The sequence below is a fragment of the Tiliqua scincoides genome, chromosome 8 (genome assembly GCF_035046505.1).
Source record: "Tiliqua scincoides isolate rTilSci1 chromosome 8, rTilSci1.hap2, whole genome shotgun sequence".
NCBI classification, from domain to species: domain Eukaryota; kingdom Metazoa; phylum Chordata; class Lepidosauria; order Squamata; family Scincidae; genus Tiliqua; species Tiliqua scincoides.
Genome location: NC_089828.1, coordinates 51,347,112 through 51,367,246, shown reverse-complemented (window position 1 = coordinate 51,367,246; position 20,135 = coordinate 51,347,112). Strand labels below are relative to the sequence as shown.

General features: G+C 45.2%; 1 protein-coding gene across 3 annotated transcripts in view; it reads left to right on the top strand.

Annotated features, from left to right (window-relative positions):
* The window catches only part of MYO19 (myosin XIX), a 35,792-nt gene that overhangs the window by 12,635 nt on the left and 3,022 nt on the right, over nucleotides 1-20,135 (top strand). For 2 of the 3 annotated variants that reach the window (XM_066635712.1, XM_066635711.1), the window contains 15 exons: nucleotides 92-188; nucleotides 888-964; nucleotides 2,024-2,114; nucleotides 3,759-3,930; nucleotides 4,964-5,037; nucleotides 7,335-7,456; nucleotides 8,046-8,159; nucleotides 9,563-9,739; nucleotides 11,890-12,048; nucleotides 13,016-13,123; nucleotides 13,926-13,996; nucleotides 15,014-15,123; nucleotides 17,368-17,534; nucleotides 18,697-18,826; nucleotides 19,189-19,274. In XM_066635712.1, coding sequence (XP_066491809.1) covers nucleotides 92-188; nucleotides 888-964; nucleotides 2,024-2,114; nucleotides 3,759-3,930; nucleotides 4,964-5,037; nucleotides 7,335-7,456; nucleotides 8,046-8,159; nucleotides 9,563-9,739; nucleotides 11,890-12,048; nucleotides 13,016-13,123; nucleotides 13,926-13,996; nucleotides 15,014-15,123; nucleotides 17,368-17,534; nucleotides 18,697-18,826; nucleotides 19,189-19,274 — 1,755 coding nt within the window. Of the gene's footprint in view, nucleotides 1-91; nucleotides 189-887; nucleotides 965-2,023; nucleotides 2,115-3,758; nucleotides 3,931-4,963; nucleotides 5,038-7,334; nucleotides 7,457-8,045; nucleotides 8,160-9,562; nucleotides 9,740-11,889; nucleotides 12,049-13,015; nucleotides 13,124-13,925; nucleotides 13,997-15,013; nucleotides 15,124-16,784; nucleotides 16,913-17,367; nucleotides 17,535-18,696; nucleotides 18,827-19,188; nucleotides 19,275-20,135 lie in introns of those variants that run through there. The other variant, XM_066635713.1, reaches the window with a different exon arrangement.

Sequence of the window (20,135 nt, the reverse complement as noted above, 5' to 3'; positions counted from 1 at the left end):
CAATGTTTCTAATCTTCTACTAAGTTGTGCTTTGAAGGTTATTTTAACAGTTTGTCTTGAGTCCCACTGAATTCTTTGTTTCTCTTTCCAGATTGCAAAAGGTGCCACCCAAGAAGAGCGTGTGAAATGGAACCTTCCAGAAGGCTCGCACTTCTGTTGGTTGCCCAATCCAGAGAAGTCACTAGAAGGTGAACTAATGATGGGATATTATTTAGAATAAAGCTAAATAAATAATGCAAATTATTATTTGCATAAAATTGAAATTTTCTGAATAAAATAGAGAGCTATACAAAATCAGAGAAAGCTGTGAAAGAATAATGTCAGGATAAAGAGAATAAGGATTGTCTGGTGCCTAGTTTTCTTTTAAGGGATTATGAAATAATAACTCTTACAAACTAAAGGTTCGGCATAAAACTAAGCTTTGAAAGCATTTCCTAGCTTTCATCTATTTAATGATGTATTAAATGATGCATTGTAAGTTTGCATTAACTAAGAAAAATTAAGCAGTTTATTTTGCTTGTAAATCGCTCTGAGTGTTGTAGAAAAGCATTTTATTATTCTAAGACAATAATAAAATTCTTTCTGTTAAACTTCTGTTTAATATAAAAATAAATCAATTATTCTTTAAAGCATTTAACATTTTTGGAATTCACCAAATATTCAGTTTGATTATCTCATGCAACACTTTATTGGTCCGTCTTGGTCGAACTAGGTTGCTTTAGACATCCAAACCAGACCATGGTTTGCACCAACTATAATTTTTAGAATCCAGTCTATTGGATTGACTCTACAGTTTGGCATTGTCTGAACCTCCCTATTTTCTCTGTGGGGAGACTTGCTTTGAGTTCACTTTCTGACTCAAGAGTGTTTTTCTTTTCCTTCCGCAGAGGATGACTTTGATGTGACTCGGGAGGCCATGTTCCACTTGGGCATTGACCATGATGTGCAGGATAATGTTTTCAAGGTTAGGTGAAGCAGTGCTCAACGATAACGTAAAAAGGATCCAACTGTTAAGATATTGCCTGTCCAAGGTGGATGTCTTTTCAACAGTGGCACCAAGTTTATAAAACTTCCTTCCATGCAGAGGGAGGGTCATTTCTCTCCTTCTGTTGGCTTTTTGGAACCAGGCGAAAGCGATTCTGTTCTAAAAGGTTTCTGGGAGTGCAATCCAAACGGAACTCGGAGTTGGTGCAGGTCCACTGTGCTGCCTCCTGAGTGTTGCAAAAGTGCCGTAAGACATGTTTGCACTGGCTCAAAAGTTGGCTGAGCCGGGTCAACCTGGGAGGGCCAAATCTGGACCCTACACTGGCCCAATGGGGTATGTTTGCACCGGGCGGTACAGAGATTGGATGAGGGCGTTCTGGGAGGGAGGTGTTCCAAGGATGGAGGGGGGCTTTTTGGATGGGGGGGGCAGAACGGGAGGTGGATCAGGCCCAGGAGGGGGATGGGATTGGCCACATTGGTGCAAGCTGCATTCTAACCCCTGCTCCGAGCAGACTTACACAAGCTGCTTGGATTTGAACCAGCTAAATATTTAGCACAGATCCAAGTAGCCTCATAGGACAGACTGGGGCTTGACACGGGGGAAAGAGAAAAATATCCCCTTACCCCTAGGTGATCTTTCTGTTTTTAAAAAATTGTTTTAATATGGCTTTAAAGTGTTGTAGACCCACAGGATCCAAAGATAGGATGTAAGTGTTTTAATAATAATGTCATTGCCAGGTGCGGTTGTTGGGCAGGTTTTTGATGTGTGGTTTCTTCTGATGTTAGGAGTGTGATCTGTCTGCCTGCTTCTCCAAAGTTCTCAGTTTGCGGTCTGTGTAAACTTCCTAAATGTTACCCTGATCTTTATGTAGGAAATAATGTCAGTAAACTTTGTCCAGTTTCCTTGGGTCTATTTGGAAGGCTTCTTGTTCACGAAGCTGAAACATCTATGCACATCCACACTGTGTGAAGCGGGATACTGTACTAGATGGATCTTTGGTGTGCTCTAGTAGGCTTCTTCTTATGTTTTCTGTTGCAGGTATTAGCAGGGCTTCTACACTTGGGCAACGTCCAGTTCTTGGAGCCGGAGGACGAGTCACAACTTTGCAAACTCGAAGATCATGCCAAGGGTGAGTGTTGAAGAGCAACGGATGTTAGAAATGGGCATGCTGACATTTTACATGGTGCCAAGAATGCTACTAGAGGAACGTAATGGCTGAAAACGTGTCTTGGAAGGTCTCCAGTTCAGCTCAAGTCTTGACTTGCTGTGACCTTATGCAAGGTGTTTTTTTCTCAGCTGCCACTGCACAATATAAGGGATTACCTTATAATAGTTGACCTACTTTTATACAGCTGCTGTCAGGATTACTGAGAAAGAGTGCTTAGCAAGAACTTGTTCCTCTTTTTCCCCCCACCCTGCCACCATATTGGGGCTGGTGACACTGACTGGAGTCCACCGGTTCACCATTGGCCAATTTCTAGTGGATCATCTAATCCTTGCTGGTTGCCAGGATTGTGGCAATGTGTCCTGAAACTGACTGAACCTCCAGTTGATTCAGGCGCTGAGGAAGTCCTTAAGCAAAGGTGCAAACTCAGAATCCCTTAATACAAATTTGTTCTGCATTAGCCAGTAAAGAATTGCTTAGTATTTGTGGGCTGAAACTGTTAGATTGTCACTTTCTTGTAGGGAGCTGCCTTGCGCTGAGTCAGAGACATCCATCAAGTGTAGTATCTATCCTGACTGACCCTAGCCCTAGCTGGAGATGCCAGGATTTGAACTTCGGATAGCCAAAAGCTCTGCCAGTGATCTATAACTCCTCATCTATCTGGGGAGTTTGGTTTCTTCTCTCAACTGCTTTGACATGTTCATTGTCTCCTTTGGGACACAGCTGTTTTTCAACTCCCAGCTGCCGCAACCAGGACCAAATGTGTACATCTGTGGGTTGGGCAAAAATGGGTTAAAATGGGTTAAGCTAATATTATAATGCCATTGTACAAATCGATGGTAAGGCCACACCTGGAGTACTGCGTCCAGTTCTGGTCGCCGCATCTCAAAAAAGACATAGCGGAAATGGAAAAGGTGCAAAAGAGAGTGACAGGGCTGAAAGGTGCAAAAGATGATTACAGGGCTGGGGCACCTTCCTTATGAGGAAAGGCTACGGCGTTTGGGCCTCTTCAGCCTAGAAAAGAGATGCCTGAGGGGGGACATGATTGAGACACACAAAATTATGCAGGGGATGGACAGAGTGGATAGAGAGATGCTCTTTACACTCTCACATAACACCAGAACCAGGGGACATCCACTAAAATTGAGTGTTGGGAGAGTTAGAACAGACAAAAGAAAATATTTCTTTACTCAGCGTGTGGTCGGTCTGTGGAACTCCTTGCCACAGGATGTGGTGATGGCATCTGGCCTGGATGCCTTTAAAAGGAGATTGGACAACTTTCTGGAGGAAAAATCCATTACGGGGTACAAGCCATGATGTGTATGCGCAACCTCCTGATTTTAGAAATGGGTTATATCAGAATGCCAGATGCAAGGGAGGGCACCAGGATGCAGGTCTCTTGTTATCTGGTGTGCTCCCTGGGGCATTTGGTGGGCCACTGTGACATACAGGAAGCTGGACTAGATGGGCCTACGGCCTGATCCAGTGGGGCTGTTCTTATGTTCTTAAATTAGCCTGTGAGCCTGTCTAATGTTTAAGTCTCTTAAGAAATGGTTAAATAAGTTGTTCTCTTGTTTTTATTTTTTATGTTGGCTCTACTCAAATCAGACTTTGCAAAGACCACATCCAGATTGTTAAAAGTGCCTGTAGACCAGCTGCTGGAAGCGCTCCGGATCCGGACAATAACAGCAGGGAAACAGCAGCAGATTTTCCAGAAGCCCTGCCTGAAGGCAGAATGTGAAACAAGGAGAGACTGTCTAGCCAAAGTCATCTATTCCAAGTAAGTGCGTTGGCCCTCTGCCTCTGGACCATCTCTAACACACACTTGTATCTGATTCTTCCTTTAACAAATCTAATCTTTGTCTTTGCAACGACCCTGCAAGATGGTAGGCCAGCCTACAAGAGAGTGCCTTTTGTGGCAGATCAAGAATAGAGTCCCTTGCGACTCGAACCCAGTGTTCTACCTGCTCCATCACACTGCTGTCGTATTGGCTGTAAGTGTACGGCAGTCCACGTCTTGTTTTTTCTCATATCCAAGGTGGCTGATGGGGAAAACCAAGACGTATCCTGTAAAGACAGAAAACAGTGAATTGCAATTAATGAAACATACAGTGCAAGTTCTCATTACAAACTAATAGCATCACAAGTTCAAGAGGTAATACAATCAGAGCCATTGTCTCTGACAATTAAAAGCCTACCTGAACCATGTGTGTTAATGAAGAAAGTGAGGTCATCCCCCCATGAAGAGTGTGTCATAGGTTTGGTGCCACTACTGAAAAGGTGCCCCTCCCCCCACTCACCTGTCTGTAATATCACTGATGTGGCCGGGCATTTAGGATGAGTTAAGGTATCCAGCTCCTGTGCCTTTGCTGGATCAGACTGAACTTGCATTTAACAGTGCAACTCCCACTCTCCCAACAGTCGGTGACCCCGAGAAGCTCTTAATTAAGGTTTGATGGGATGGAATTTATTAAATATGAGAGATCATCTCTCTTACATGGAACTGGAATCTACTCAGATTGGAAGGTCTCATTTTCAGCCAGACACTTAGGCCAGTTTGGAAGTAACACCATTTGCTTTTCCCTTTCTCCAGACATGCTGGGGGCCTGGGAAGGTGTCAAAGAGTTACTCTGCACATGCTCTATGCCACTATTTTTTGTTTTTCTCTTACTTTATCTCAAAACTCACCCCAAGTTGAACCTTGCATGAGACACATGCCCACAACCACGTGTGCTTCCGACCCCTTTGTAGATATGTAAAATAAGCGTCTCTTGATCATTGATTGCGGTGGGTTATTTGTTTGTTTGCTGCAGCGTATTTGATTGGCTGGTGAAAGTGATCAACGGAAACATATATGCAGATCCTTCGGAGTGGAGCAATTTCATAGGTATCATTTTAACTTCTCTTGGATGATGGGGTATGGACAGAGCATTATGGACTTTGCTGGGGGATGTGAGCGTAAATAGAATGCTAGATGTAGGGAGGTGGCAGCAAGATGCAAGTATCTTGTGGTCTTGCGGGTGTTCCCTGAGGCATCTGGTGGGCCGCTGTGAGATCCAGGAAGCTGGACTTGATGGATCCTGGGCCTGATCCAGCAGGGCTGTTCATATGTAGTAACAATTAAGTGTTTGCATCAAGAAATTCTAAATCTTGTGCCAAGAAAGCTGTCTACAGATGACGTATGCTGAAAAAATATGCTCTTCTTTCACATAGTACTCTACGTTTGTTACTGCTTCATGCAATTTTATTCTGACCATGCTCCTTGTGCAGGAGCTATATGTACGCTACAAAAGCTTCATCCCAAAATGTCCCACCCTTCCCTCCTTAATTGTGAGATGTTTCACATTATTCAGTCTCACTCACTGAAATTTTTTCCCCTATTTGCTTCTGTTTTGCTTCTCCTTTCTCATTACTGTGTTACTGTCTTCCTAAGTTAGCCGCATGGACAGGGATCTCTTTTCAAGGCTCATATGGTGGCATTTTGTTCTCTCTGACACTACGTAGCCAATTGGATTTGAGTGTGTGATGATGTCACTAATGGCAGACTAAACAGAATGAGAGCAGAGGCAAGGCTTCCTGGATAAGTCACATGGATTATCTCAGATGACATCACATTTCTGCGTAGCCAATAGAATTTGGCTGTGCTGTCGTCAGGCAAACAGAATCAGTTCAGGGTGCTTGAGTGCTTCCTCAGCAGCCAAATGCTTTCAATGCAGGCCTTGTTCTGGCTTCAACAAAACCATTCCCAAACTGCACCACTGCTGTCACTGCAGCCTCACCTCTCGCATCTTTGCTTTCGAACCCTGAGCACACCCCTGCCTCTGCAGTTCAAGGCTAGATCTTTATGGGCAGGACTGTAGGGCTTTTCCCCACAATGCACCAAAACAGCCCCGAGAACTGTGAGATTATGCAGCCCGCATACTGTATATCAGTACACATATTTTGCTTACTGACCACTAGGAAACCAGCTGTAAGGGGCCATGGCTGCTGGGCCAGGGCTAGAGATTCTTTTGGATCTGAAGAAGTAAGCTTAGTCCAAGGCTGTCATAAAGGAGCTTAAAACATAACAGCTTCAACTTACAGGAGCACTTATAGGAATCCACAGGCATCTCTTGGCATGGGCCTTACACAGCATTTCAGGCAACTCTACAGGCGACATCGCCTGCCAGTCTCCAGAGAGGTCCAAGAGCAAAGCAGTGACTCAATATAGGGTCTTGTATGGACTTCTTGTTTACTCCAGCTCACTTATCAGGAAATCTGTACTCATTGGCTAGAAACAGACTAATTTGACAGCACAGTGATTTATATCACTGTGAAATTTGCTACTGCCAGAGTTCTCATCATTAGGAGACATCTTATCAAGACACGACTAGCAGATAAGGGCCAGGCTGATGCCATCTAGAGATGTTCTCATCATTAGAGAGGGGCTGTCTAGCAGGTGCATCTAGATTAATACACTTAAAGAATAAACTTAGCCTGTGGCTTTGAAATAGACACGTCATTGCTCCATTCTCATAACGTCAAGTAGGTGCAACTATTAAGGTCATTGTTTTGAGTCCAACTTTTCAAGCTTCTCCTAGGAACAGTTTAGACCTATGATTTTCAGCCTTTTTCATCTCATGGCGCACTGAGAAAGCACTAAAATTGTCAAGGCACACCATCAGATTTTTTACTATTGACAAGACACACTGCATCGCTGGCCATGGGCTCACATTCTCCAATGGCACTGCTAGTATATGAACCTCCCCCAAACTCCCGCAGCGTACCTGCATACCATTCGTGGCACACCAATGTGCTACGGTATACTGGTTGAAAATCACTAGTTTAGACAGCTCTCAGGGACTGGGAGACACACAGAAGGTGGTTGATAGGCACACAAGATGCAAGATGGTTGCTGGGCCTTGCACCGGCCCTTACACTAGCTTAGCCCTTCCCTTGGACTTCCACAATTCCAAGAGGAATTTCCCATTTATTCTTTTTAATCCTGCTGTAAGAACTAGAAGCTTACTTCCCCCCCCCCCCCGCCCCCCAAATGAGAGATTGAAGCTCCAAGTGGAATCCTTGGCCCAGTGCTGACTACTGCATGAAAAACACACAGCCCAACCTGAGGGTGAGGTTTACCATTCTGACCAATGGAGGAGAAAATACTGATGTACAGATCAATGGTTTTCCTTCCCTCTCCAGGTCTGTTGGATGTTTATGGCTTTGAGTCCTTTCCTGAGAACCACCTGGAGCAGCTGTGTATCAACTATGCCAACGAGAAACTACAGCAGCATTTTGTGTCCCACTTCCTGAAGGCACAGCAGGTAGCACCTTTAAAGCGATCTCCACGTGGCTGGTCTGAATCCTCTCCCTTAGTGTGACTTCAGATCACTGTGAGGATCATGCAAATAGCTACGGACTTGCCAGAGCAAGCAGGGGATAGAGGGGTTGCTTTGAGTGGGCAGAGTGAGCTGTTCTAGAGAATCAAAGATGGAGGAGTGGGAGAATTTTTTTGCATTGTGTTTTCATCCAAGGAGCACAGAGCAATTGCATGGTCCCTTTCTTTTTATCCACACAATAATTCTAAGAGAAAGTGACTGGCTCAAGAAAGGCAGGAGGCAACTCCTATTCCCCCCCCCCCCCAGCCAGTCTTTCTCCTGCCTTCACACTGGACAGAGGTACTCAGCCCAGTCAGAAGAACCCATTGCAACTGGGCAGGAAGCAAATCTATTTTAGAGAGAGAAAGAGACTGAAGAAGCTTGAAGGAGGCTGTGCTGCTGAACTGGGAAGTTGTAACCAACTTAGGACACAAAGAGTACAGTACTGGACACCATCACTGCAGGGAGAATATGTGAAAACAAAATGTGATGTTAATTGTGTCATGACCAAAGTTTTGTGTGATTTGTCCCTTAGGAAGAATATGCCATGGAAGGTCTGGAATGGTCATTCGTCAGCTACCAGGACAATCAAAGCTGCCTGGATGCGATAGAAGGAAGCCCCATCAGCCTGTTTTCTTTGCTGAATGAGGTGGGACAAAAGCTCCGAATTTTGTCATTAATAATTATTGTTATGCGATTAGATTACAGTTTATTCCAGCCCCTTCCTCTGAGTTGCTCAGGATAATGTGCATGGTTTCCTTGCATCTCAAACCTCCCTCTGTAAGGAAGTTGCTCCAGTTTCTTGGAGTCATTTTACCTGTGTATCATCGTAGCATTCTGTGCTCTAGAAGAAATCTTAGAATGAATCCATGTATATATAATATAAACACAAAAATGTCATTAGAAAAATATTTTTTTCCTTTTTTGCTGGGATTTGTTCTTCTTGTTGTTCAAATCATAACTGTCTGTGGAAAAACCCACAAATATCTGAATATCAGCTATAACTACAAAATGTCATTTGCCAGCAGAAGGTTCTTAACATATATTTCCAAACGCAGGTGCTTATTACAAAATTTAAATTGAAAAAGTGCCTTTGCCTATAGAACTATATTTTCCAAAATGATGTCAATGGATAAAAGGCATCCTCTGTGTTATTTTAGAGCATAGTGTGTTCTTTACCCCTCCTGCCTGTTCTGTCTGCGCTGCTCCCCCCTCTTAAAAACTTTGTATGTGTAAAAACGTAGGTGTACAGACATCCACTGGTATCTATGGGGTTTATGTTCCCGCTCCCCCCGTCCAGGAAACCGTGGAAATAAGGGGGAACCCTATCTCCGCTGCTCCGCCCCCATGCCCTTTACCTTTATCTTCGTTTATCTTCTTTACAGTTGTGCTAAGGAAGAATGTCTCTTCCTTTTGCCAAACACACAAGCTTAACAGGAAGACGAGCAGGCAGGCAACCTGAATGCTAAAGAAGACTAAATGAATGTTAACTGGAAGCAGGAAATGTGGATAACTGGTTCCATGGATATGGGGGATGGACAGACACCTGTATATGCTTAATGGAATTGTTTCGGGGAAAGAGTGGGAGTGGTTTGTTCATTTATTATGCACATTGGGACTCTCAAACTCTAGATAATTGAACACTTCTCAGCCCACTTACTTTTCCTTACTCTGAACCATATCCATCAGTTTTCAACATTTCTTTATTTTAACGTTTATCCTGCCCTTCTCAGCAAGGACTTGGGATGGTGTACATATGCATCGTATCCCCAATCCTAGTCAACCAGTTCATATCTGGGGTTATTTTTTTCCCATTGAAAATGTACGGCCATCCTAGTTGCTGCTAACAATTGAGCCATCCTTGTAATGAACCAAAGACAGGAAAACTCGTGGATTCATAGATAAATTATAGCCAATCACCTCCCCAGTCGCCTAACATTGATTTCCAAGAATGTTGCATCTTGGAAGAATGTGGTTAAAAAAAATATAATGAATATTTGTCCTAAAAGCATAACATCTCCAATCACCTATGCTCTTTCCTTTGTTTTGTAGGAGTGTCGCCTCAACAGGTCCTCTAATGCCAGCCAGTTTCAAACTCGGATTGATGCAGCTCTGTCCAGTAACCAGTGCATTAGCAGAGACCGGTTCAGTAAGAAGCCAAACTTCATTGTCTCTCATTATGCCGGCAGTGTCTGCTATCAGGTGGAAGACATGGTGGAAAAGAACAAGGTGTGCTCAATAATTACTCACAGATTGCCTCCTGGTATCTACCCTGAAAACAAGAATTACCGCATTGAAAGCAGAAACAGGGAGCCGTGAAAAACGGCCAGGTAGTCGATAATACAAGCCAACATTTATCTTTGTCCAGTGTCACAAATACCTTTCTCAATATGGAAAGGGATGCTAATTTTCTCAAAGTGCCAGGCATGCTTCCCTGTGTAAGGAATTCTGCGGGAGGGTGCCACATTGAAGAAGGCCCCACATCTGGTAGCTGTCACCCAAACTTCTGATAACAAGTCAGGGCATGGGGGCCCACAAAGCAGGCTTTTGCTTAATGCACAAAGAAGAATGTATGACAGAGGTGCTCCTTCAGAGAATGTGATGGTTTTTGTAATCTCTAGTCTGGGGAGGGGAAGGGTTCTTAAGCCAACTTCTCAATCAGGACCAGCCTTAGGAGCTGCAGGGCCCAATTGAAAATATGTCCCGTGGGGCCCCAACTTCACAACCAAGGTCTGTAGAATCTTAGTTATAAATAAAATGTATTATAGACTTTGGGCGCAATTCAAATGTGCCCTTGGGTGGATGCAAGACCCTTGCGCCAGCCCAGGAGGGTCACAAATGTGCCGTAGGACACGTTTGCGCCTCCCTGAGGGGAAGCCGGGCCGGCACTCCAAGAAGCACCAGCCTGTGGAGGCTGACGCAAGTCTATGTGCCGGCTTCCTCTCTTGGAGGAAAAGGTTGGTGGGGAGGAGGCGGGGGGAGGAGGCAGGCTTTTCTGAGGGGGGAGGGCGGGCAGTGGGTGGCCTCAGGGGCGGGCGGGTGGGGAACAGGAGTCAGGGCTGGGGTCCAGCAGTTATGCCGGATCCCAACCCCTGTTCCCAGGGAGAACGGAGCAGCTTCAAGCCTCTCTGCTCTCTTCAGACTTGTGCCACCTCAAGAGGTTGTGCCAGTCCGAGGAGACCCATAGGGACCAATGGCCCTTACCCAGGGGTAAGGGGAATAGTTTCCCCTTGCCTCTGGCTAAGCCCTTCTGGCCCTTATCCTGCACAGGATACAGCGCGAACCTCTTGGTTTGCCTGTTCCAGCGCAGGGTAGGATTGTGTCCTTCATGTTTCTACATGGAATGGAAAGCAATCAAAATTGCTTAAAAAATGCATGCAAGTTAATGGACCAAATTGAACGAAGCACATTTTTATTTCAAATTGCATACATGTAGGCCTACAAGTAAACAAACAAAATGTGTAGATTACATTTGGAAAGTAAATTATTTCAAAACCACTTGTTTCATGACTGTGACATGTTTTAGTAAAAATGTTTATCTTTTTTAAGAAAAAAATTTTAAAATGTCTGTTGCAATGTGCTGTTGTGTAACAAGACTAGATTCCCATAGCAGGACCCCTTGGCCATGGGGCCCAACTGGGAGCAATCGGTCTAATTGGCTTAAAGCCAGCCCTACTCTCAATTCAGAGTGGCTTGCAAAGTTTCATATTTATATTGTCCTAATTTTAGTATTTTTTCCCCCAAGGTACCTAGTTGGGCAATCCACCCTGAGTGGAAACTTTAACTGTGAATTTGATGTTGGGTTCTGTTTGTTTACTGTTAGCTACCATTTTATTGGCAACCTTCAGTCTCGGAAGACTCTGGTATCGCACTCTGGATGGTGGTTCTGGAACAGCGTCTAGTGTGGCTGAAAAGGCCGATTCGGGAGTGACAATCCCTTCCACACCGGGAGCAAGTGCAGTCTGTCCTTGGTCTGTCTCCCTGGCTGTGGGCCTTCCTTCTTTGCCTCTTTGCCTCAGCCTGTTGGCCAAGTGTCTCTTCAAACTGGGAAAGGCCATGCTGCACAGCCTGCCTCCAAGTGGGCCGCTCAGAGGCCAGGGTTTCCCACCTGTTGAGGTCCACTCCTAAGGCCTTCAGATCCCTCTTGCAGATGTCCTTGTATCGCAGCTGTGGTCTACCTGTGGGCGCTTTCCCAGCATGAGTTCTCCATAGAGGAGATCCTTTGGGGTCCGGCCATCATCCATTCTCACGACATGACCGAGCCAACGCAGGCGTCTCTGTTTTAGCAGTGCATACATGCCAGGGATTCCAGCTCGTTCCAGGACTGTGTTGTTTGGAACTTTGTGTTTACAATTGTACACTTCTTGTCTTTGCAAAAGGACCCTGTTCCACCTGAACTAGTCATGATGCTTCAGCAGTCACAAGATTCCATGCTGCAGAAATTATTCCCTGTGTCAGCCGTGAGCCAGCAGACAAAGAAAAATGACATCAAGGCGCAGACCAAGCCAGTGGTGGTTACAGTTGTCTCCAAGTTCAAGGTTTGTCCCATTTATAGACTCTCAAACCCACTATCTCATTTTCGCATTACTCCAACAGTGAGAACTAGAAGCTTGAGGTTCTCAAAATGAGTGCGGAGATATTTAAAACAGGAAACCACAGAGTAGTGCTCAGAAGTATTAGTCATTTGCCTTAGTCATCGCCCATCTAGGACTGTGGATTTCAAGACTTCTAATTCCAGGGAGCCCTTTTCTGCACTAACTGGTATACCAAGAAACATCTGTCATAGTATTCTGTGTTGCAAATGATTCTGAGAACTAATCTAAAAATTGAGCTTGGTTTATGTCATGCCAGACTTGCTGGATCTCTTTTTTTCTCTGCATGAATTGAGTGCATGTCTTCTCAAACACCCACAACATTTCATGGGGCAGTGAGTTGCAGAGTGACAGCTGTGGGAAACTGCCTTTCAGGGAAACCATTGGGAGCAGTTCTTGGCTGCTTCCTTCCTAGAACCCTGTCCATCAACCACCATTCCTCCTAGCGCCATCAGAGTGATGAGATAGCGAGAGCTCCTCCAGTCACACCAACTGATCTTTGGCTTCTCCCCTCCCAAAACCGTGCAATATACTGACCATGTTTCCTGGTCATCATGTGACTTGCCCCTGAATGAGCTTGATTTCCTCTTTCCTTCCCATCCAATCTGTACTGAGTCTATCCAGATTGTAACCTGCTGTTTTTAAAACTGGCCTGTTTTGAGTTTTGACTGAAAGATGGTATGTGAGTTTAACAAATAAAACAAACTTCATCAGCTATGACTGACTGCCTCAATGAGGAACCCTGGATAAGCTTTCAAGGAGCTCCAGAGTTTCCTGAATATGATTTGCAAAGGCATTGGTGAGCCTGGCATTTCAGAAACCCAGAAGAATTTGCTTGAAATGACAGCCTGGTGAACTCCAGTGTTCAAAAGAGTGTGCGCTCACTGAGCATTCTCTTCTGCTGCTCTTCTAGGGTTCCCTTGAACAACTGATGGCGATCCTGCACAGCACCACTCCTCACTACATTCGGTGCATCAAGCCCAATGTGGAATGTGAGGCAGCCGTTTTCCGAAAGGACGAGGTACTCCTCCTTTTTCTGTCTTCCTCTCTTCCCATTTTAAACTTCAGGGAACAAGGAAGTGTGAGACAGCCCTCATTCCAAGTAACTGAGCTTCCAAAGCCAGTCAGGGCCAAGTTCAGCACACACCAGTTAGCATGCAAAACATTAACTTGGTTTGTGCTATGCAATGCAATCCTATGTGTGTTTACTCAGAAGTAAATCCCACCAAACTCAACAGGGAGCTTACTTGCCATTACAGCAGAAGTTAACGCAGGTTAACTGGAACTTGGAGTGACTTCTGGTGCAAAAGTGTCCCGTGAATCTAGTCTGTGAGAAGGGGCTCTTGAATGATCTTTAAATCAAACTTGCAAATCAGTTGGCCAAGTTTCTAACCCTCAGTATGTCTAATTAATCACCCCCCCCCCCCCGGCCAAGTATCTGTGTTTGTTATTTGTAGCATTTTAGTGAAGGGAGCCTGTGAAGGGAAAAGAGAGCTCAGTGTCTTCTGGTTTACAAAAGTTTTCCTGTCTGCTCACCTGGAGGCAATTGCTATTGGACATTGACACCCAGATGGGTAGAGATTTTAACTTGTGCCTGTAAGACTTTTGAGCACCAAGGATACTTTGCAGATGACATAACTCTGTCCAACCACTTTGAAGGTGGGCCAGGATTAGACTTCCGTACTCCTCATGTGGGACTGGGGCCAAGTAAGTGCAGGTAATAGGTAAGAGCCAAACTAGCCAGTTGTGTTGTCGCTTGGTCTCTTGGTTGTTGCACTGCAGCTGCTCCAAGGCCTGCCTTTAAAATAATGCTTCTGTTGCAGGTTCTGTGTCAGCTGGAGGCGTGTGGCATTGTGGAAGCCATCAACATCAGTGCCGCTGGCTATCCCATTCGGCAAGTTTGCATATGTTGCATTCCTCCCCTGGGTATTGCGCAGCACAGCAATTCTTAAGAATTTCAGCTGCCAGATGTTTAAGCCCTCTTTAAATACAAGTCCAGCCTTGTTATCTGTGGGGTTTGTTATCCACGAACTTGACAGACTGTGAGTTCTGAACCCATGGCCTAGGGCAGACCTAAGCACCCAGACATAACATGTTCTCTGTTCATGTTTAGAATTCTTTCTGAGGCCCATGGAGTCCACCTAAAGGACGCTTCCCATTTTGTGTCTGAGGCTTTGTGGGTTGGAACTCACGGATTTCATTATCCAGGGGTTTTGGTATCCGCAGGGTCCGGGAACAGAACCCCCATGGACACTCCACTATACTCCTTTTTCCACACACACCAGTTAGGTGTGAAGGCCCATGTTCCCATGTTCTGACAGGCACTTCCCCTCTCCATTCAAATGAAGTGATCTGTTCACGGAAATGTTGTGGTATGTTGTTGATGGAAGTCCTGATGTTTAATCTTATTTTATCTCCCCTCCCCTTGGTTAATCTCATTTTACAATATAGGTTCTCAATTATATATATTTTTGAAGTTCTCAATTATATATAATTCTTTCGTTTTATTTATTTTTCACATTTTTATACCACCTTTCCTCCGAAGAGCTTAGGGCAGTGCACATGATTCCTCCCTTCCTTTTGTCTTCACAACAACCCTGTGAGGTAGGTGAGGCTTAAAGAGAGTGACTGGCCCAACGTCACCCAGGAACCTACATGGCTGAACAGGGATTTGAACCTGCACCTTCCAGGTCTAACTCCCAAACCGCTACATCATCCTGGCTGTATGAATATCCTGTGTACCTATTTTAGACTTTCATAAAATGTAAACTTAAAAAAAACAACAAGAGAAATAAATGGAACTTCCTTCCGTTTGTTCCAGCAGGGTTTGTTCCTGGCATGTTTAGGCTCTCTTGGTTTACTGCACAAACTGGTGTTTTGAACTAAATTTTCTCTCCACTTTGACCACCAGGATCTCCTTCAGAAGCTTTCTGGAACGATACAAATTGCTGAAGAAATCGCGAAAGCCAAACTCAACATCTGTTCAACAGGGAAACGGTTTAGCGCATGATATCGGCAATGGTATGTCCTTTTGTGGAGCCTCTTTTCTTAAACTGTGAGCATGTCTGAACCTCACTGATCTTACCAACTGTGAACGCATTGATTACCTATCTAAGCTTCTTTGTCAAATTCTGGATTGCTTTAAATTATCTGTCTTCCTAAAGTGATGGATGTATTTGTGATTCCACTGAGTAGTAGGAAAAAGAGCACAGCATGTGGTATTGGCTGAAGCTTCTGGAGAAACTGCTGCTTTGTTAAAAAGAAATAAATAGAACCAGCCTCCAGTTTGGCCTCTAATCACCCTTTAAAGAGGCACTTGTGCACAGCTCATATGCCCGAACATAGATGGTACTGTGTGCTCTGAGGATAGCAGGTGTCTATCCTTGGAAATGTATCACAGCTTCTGATCCTGTGTGTTTATATACATGTAGGGCAGTGGTCCAAACTTACTGATGAAAAACTGGAAGTGAGGGATGGTGACACAAAACATGACATGTGGTGATATCACCGCCAGTCACTTCTAGGTTTGGAGGGCTAACATGAACCTTTAAAGAGTGATAAAAGGGTCAGGACAGGCAGGAGGTCTTTTCGCAGCACGTGGTTTTTGCACACTGAAGGTGTTCCCACAGTGCTGAGCCTCCTGCTGCCGTCTGGAGGCTCGCGCCATGGTCTTGCTGCTGAGTAGCGGGTGGCCTGCAACACCCTGGCAAGTGTCTCACGGTGCCCCAGGGCATGTCATACACAGATTGGGAACCACTGATGTAGGAGAAGCCTGCTTAACGATGCTGGTCTCCTTTGTTGGGTCAGAAACTAAATTCTTGCTGACAGTGTGTGCCTCCAGAAATTTCAGAAACCAGAGAGGTGCAAGCCTAAGCAAGGTTTTCAGTATTGGGGAAGTAGGGCTTGAGTGGCTCTTCACTTGTTCCCATGACTTGCAATGTCGGGCTGTAGAAAATGAAGAACAGTGCAAAATTTGGTACTGGTCCCACTTCCTTACCTGCAGGTTTGGTACTTGGAGTTTTAACTAATCACAGGTTCTGAACCTGCTCGAGGCCAGGTGGAGACTGGACCTGTACCCTCTAAACACAACCAGAACACAGCTCCAGGGTGTGACCAGAGGGACTTCTGAGGCCTCTGGAAGGTTGAAAACCAGAGGTTGTTATTTTCAGTATTTTGAAGGCCTCAGAAGGCCTTCTGAGGGTTGGGAAGGCCTCTCCAGCTCTCAGAAGGCCCTCTGGATTTGACCAGAGCTCATGTTCCGTGGGTTTAGCATGCCCTAACCCCGCAGATTTGATTATCCACAGGTTTCCACATCCACAGCAGTTCTGGGAACAGCTGAGACAGAACTGTATACTGTATACAGATGACAGAATTCACATTCCCTTCATGCTGAAGTTGATTTTATTGGTAATTTTTTCTTAGAGAGTTCTCTCCTGCCTTTCCTGGTTAGGAAACTTGTCCAAGGTGACCAATAGTGAAATCCATTTTAACCTCCTGTCCCCCCCGCCCCCAAGAATTCATTATAGTAATTTAAACAGAAGCATTTAAAAACCAGCCACCACCTAAAAAAGCAACAGAGTGGATTTTTTCTCTCCAGCCCTGGGTGTACAATATGCTTTTTTTCTGTATTCTCTATCTGTGGGTGCTGCATTTCTTGCCAAACTCCCTTTTGGTCTTCCTAGCTTTCCTGGATTTCCTTCTGCTTTTACAAAATTGCTTCTCTGCGGGAGCCTTTCTTCCAAGCAACAGCCCTCATCTCTGTCTTAACCGTTGGTTTAACACAACCAGGCCAGCTGTTCCTGCAGCAGTGGTAAGCTTAGATTAGGTCTCATGTGACCCATGTCTTTTAAGAGAGTAAATTCCAAAAGGCAGCATTTCAGGCAAGGGAAAGCCAGGTGTAGAAGTATTTTGTGGCTAACCTAATAAAAGGTTAGTCTGACTGAGGAACCAGGCCTGAAGGAACAGTTGTGGCTCCTAGATGACTTTGTGTGGCTGGGCTGATGAGTTGCAATACCCTCTTTGACCATTATTTGGGAGGCACTGTGGAGCAGCAGTGCCTGGGATAATGATGACTCTGTCTGAGCTGTTCTGGTGGCAGAAGTGCTGGGATTCTGCTGCTAGCCACCTTGTATTTGACCCCCAGGCACCTTCCAAAGAGAACGTATGGGAGGAGGGTTCAGCAGCATTCTTTTAATGCCCATTGAGGCTTAAATGGGCAGCATATGTCCAGTCTTTAAAACCGGCTGTCTTTTTTTTGGCTTGCAGGCTGGGCTGCTTCTCCTGAAGATGAGGATAAGGCTTTACACAGTGCTGTCCAGGACATATTTCAGCAGATGCATCCAAGAGTTTCTCCACTTGGCCCCACAGAGAGTGGCTCATGTGCTGCTCCAGTGTATTGTGGCAAAACCAAAGTGTTCATGACAAACTCCATGGTGAGCACACTGAGTGGGTATTGGAGAGGGAGGACTGTGGGAGGCACTGCCAAGGGCCACACCTAAGTACATCATGAAATACGCACCTCCTACGTAGTGAATATGACTCTATGTGTCCTGAATGGAGTATCTGAAGAATCTAGTCTTCTGTCTTTAGAAAAGCACTTCTAGTGGCCAAGAGAGGCTCGACAGCATGTGAGCCCTGCCTGTGGAAATCTCAGAAAACAGAGTGCAGCCAAGATGGCTTTTTTCGTTGCTGGGGGTGTGGGGCTCAGGGTCCTGCATCACCCCCCTGCACAGGCAAAAATGTGTAGAAACCAGGTGCAATGCTTTCTCATGGCAAATAATGCATGAAGGTCACAGAAAGGGGGTTGGGCAGTTTAGCCCAAAGTGCAGACTTTACTGTGAATATTTCAGTGAAAAGTGTCTGTGTTTAGACCAGTGGTTTCCAAACTATGCCCCACAGTGCCGAAGGGTGCCATGATGTACTCACAGAGGCACTGCAGCGGCCTCTTCCTCAGTGCTGCCATCTTGGATCATGCAAGATCCAAGATTCAGCACTGTGAAAGAAGGGTGCCATGATGCTGGTAAGTTTGAGAACTACTGGTTTAGACCCACGTGATTACATGGTGTGGGAGATCCAGAATCAAGATGTCCCCACCTTAAAGGAGTGGAAGGAACTTCAAAGCACAACCACATAGGGCTACCAGTTTAATCAGCCCTGGGGAATGTAGCATTTAATCTTTCCCTTCTGTGGTGTTTTCCTGATCTGACTCTTCCAAAGCAGCTTTTAGTTCCTTGGAGAACTACAGTTAGGGATGTCATATGTATGAGACACCTGCAGTTATGACATGTTGTGGGGAGGAGGGATTTAGGTCTGAGACATAGCCCAAGAGGAATGAATTCAAGACTGCCCTATCACTGCTACGCTCTGAAACCCTTTTTGTTTTTGACACTGAGGCTGCAATCCTGTCCACCCTTTCCTGGGAGTAAGCCCCATTCATCACAGTAGGACTTACTTCTGAGTAGAAGTGCATAGGATTGTGCCCTAAGTCACTTTTTAAAAATGTTTGGTTCTGGAAAAGGTCCAGGGAGTAGACAGGGGCCAAAACCACAGCCTGACTGTGCACACTGGTACAGCAGGAGGTCTTGTCCCTTGCAGCTGGAACTCTTGGAAGCCAGAAGAGCCGGAGTCCTGTCAGAAAAAGCATCCTGCATCCAGTACTTTTGGCAGAAGTTCAAGAGGAGGAAGCTGGAGCGGCAAAGGCGGTGTGCCACTGTCATCCAGTCAGGTGAGTGGAAGGAAGGGCCACATGGCTGGAGGAACACCTGAGGGCAGAGAGGATAATGGGGCAATAGCAGCCTGGATCAAAAGAAGACTGCCTGGCATCTGCTGATTGCTTCTTGCATCTTCAAGCAAAAGTGCACACTCATGATTACTGAACTCATCTGAATCCTTAACTTATCCTGAACTGGTCTGTGAGATTACACTTTGCTTTGTGCATTTAGAACACTTCTGAAAGTGAAAATATTAGGAAATTGGTCACAGCCCCCTGCTGGAGACTGTGCTAGGCCAGATATAATTCCCAGAGCAGCAGTTGCATGTTTTGGCTGGTTTCCTGTAACCTATTTACCCTCCATCCTCTTTCATCAGCTGTCCGCTCATGGCTAGCCAGGAGACATTTCCAGAGAGTGCGCAGGGCTGCTACAGTTATCAAACGGGCCTGGAGGAAATGGAAGGTAAGAGGGCTACATCTGTCCAATTGAGAACTTCCTTGCAGCTTTTAGGAAGCAGGAAACCATACACCTGCGATTCTACAGAAACAACCAAAAAAGTATGTTTAATTGGGCATTGGGTTTTCACCATCCTAAGAATCTCTGCTTTCTTTAAAAGTGACAACCACCTCTACAGAAATTAAAGTTTCTAATCTTTGTTGAGACAGGCATTTCAAAGCATGTGAATAATCCATCCTGAATAACATTTGGGGAGGGTGTGTTTCAGGGCCCCGCATACCTCCTTTTGTGCCCCTACAACTAGAATAAAAATAAAATTGCAGAAAGTTAGGAAAAATAAGAGAAGTGACTGAAGTGTGATTAGTGTCCCTTAACCCTGAATTGGATTCTACGTGATGTGGGGCAAAAGGTTGCCTTATTTAGTCAACACTTTCATTTTTAAAACTGTTGATGGGAACCACCATTTAAGAGGTCTTCTCTCCTTTGTGAGAGAGAATGGGGAATGCCTCTCCAAGGATGATGCCTGCTGGGGGACATAACTATAAAAAGAACACAAGCGCAAGCAAGCCTCATTTAACAAGCCTCCATGGGCTTTCCAAATGAACCTGCCATAGGATTGCAAGGTCTTTTGGTTTAATTCTTCAGTTCACAGACTAAACTTATGCAACGGAGATTTCTTTAATTGCATGGCAGCTCTAGTTATTAGCCTTGTGCAACCAGCTGTGCATGATTCCTCCCCCCCCCCCACTTGAGGCCTTGAACTCTTCAAATGTCATGATTGGCAAGATGCATTTAATTTCTTGAGAGATGTTGGCAAACCAATTTCATTACACCTGTACTGGTCAGCGAATCCGGCTTTCCTTGGTG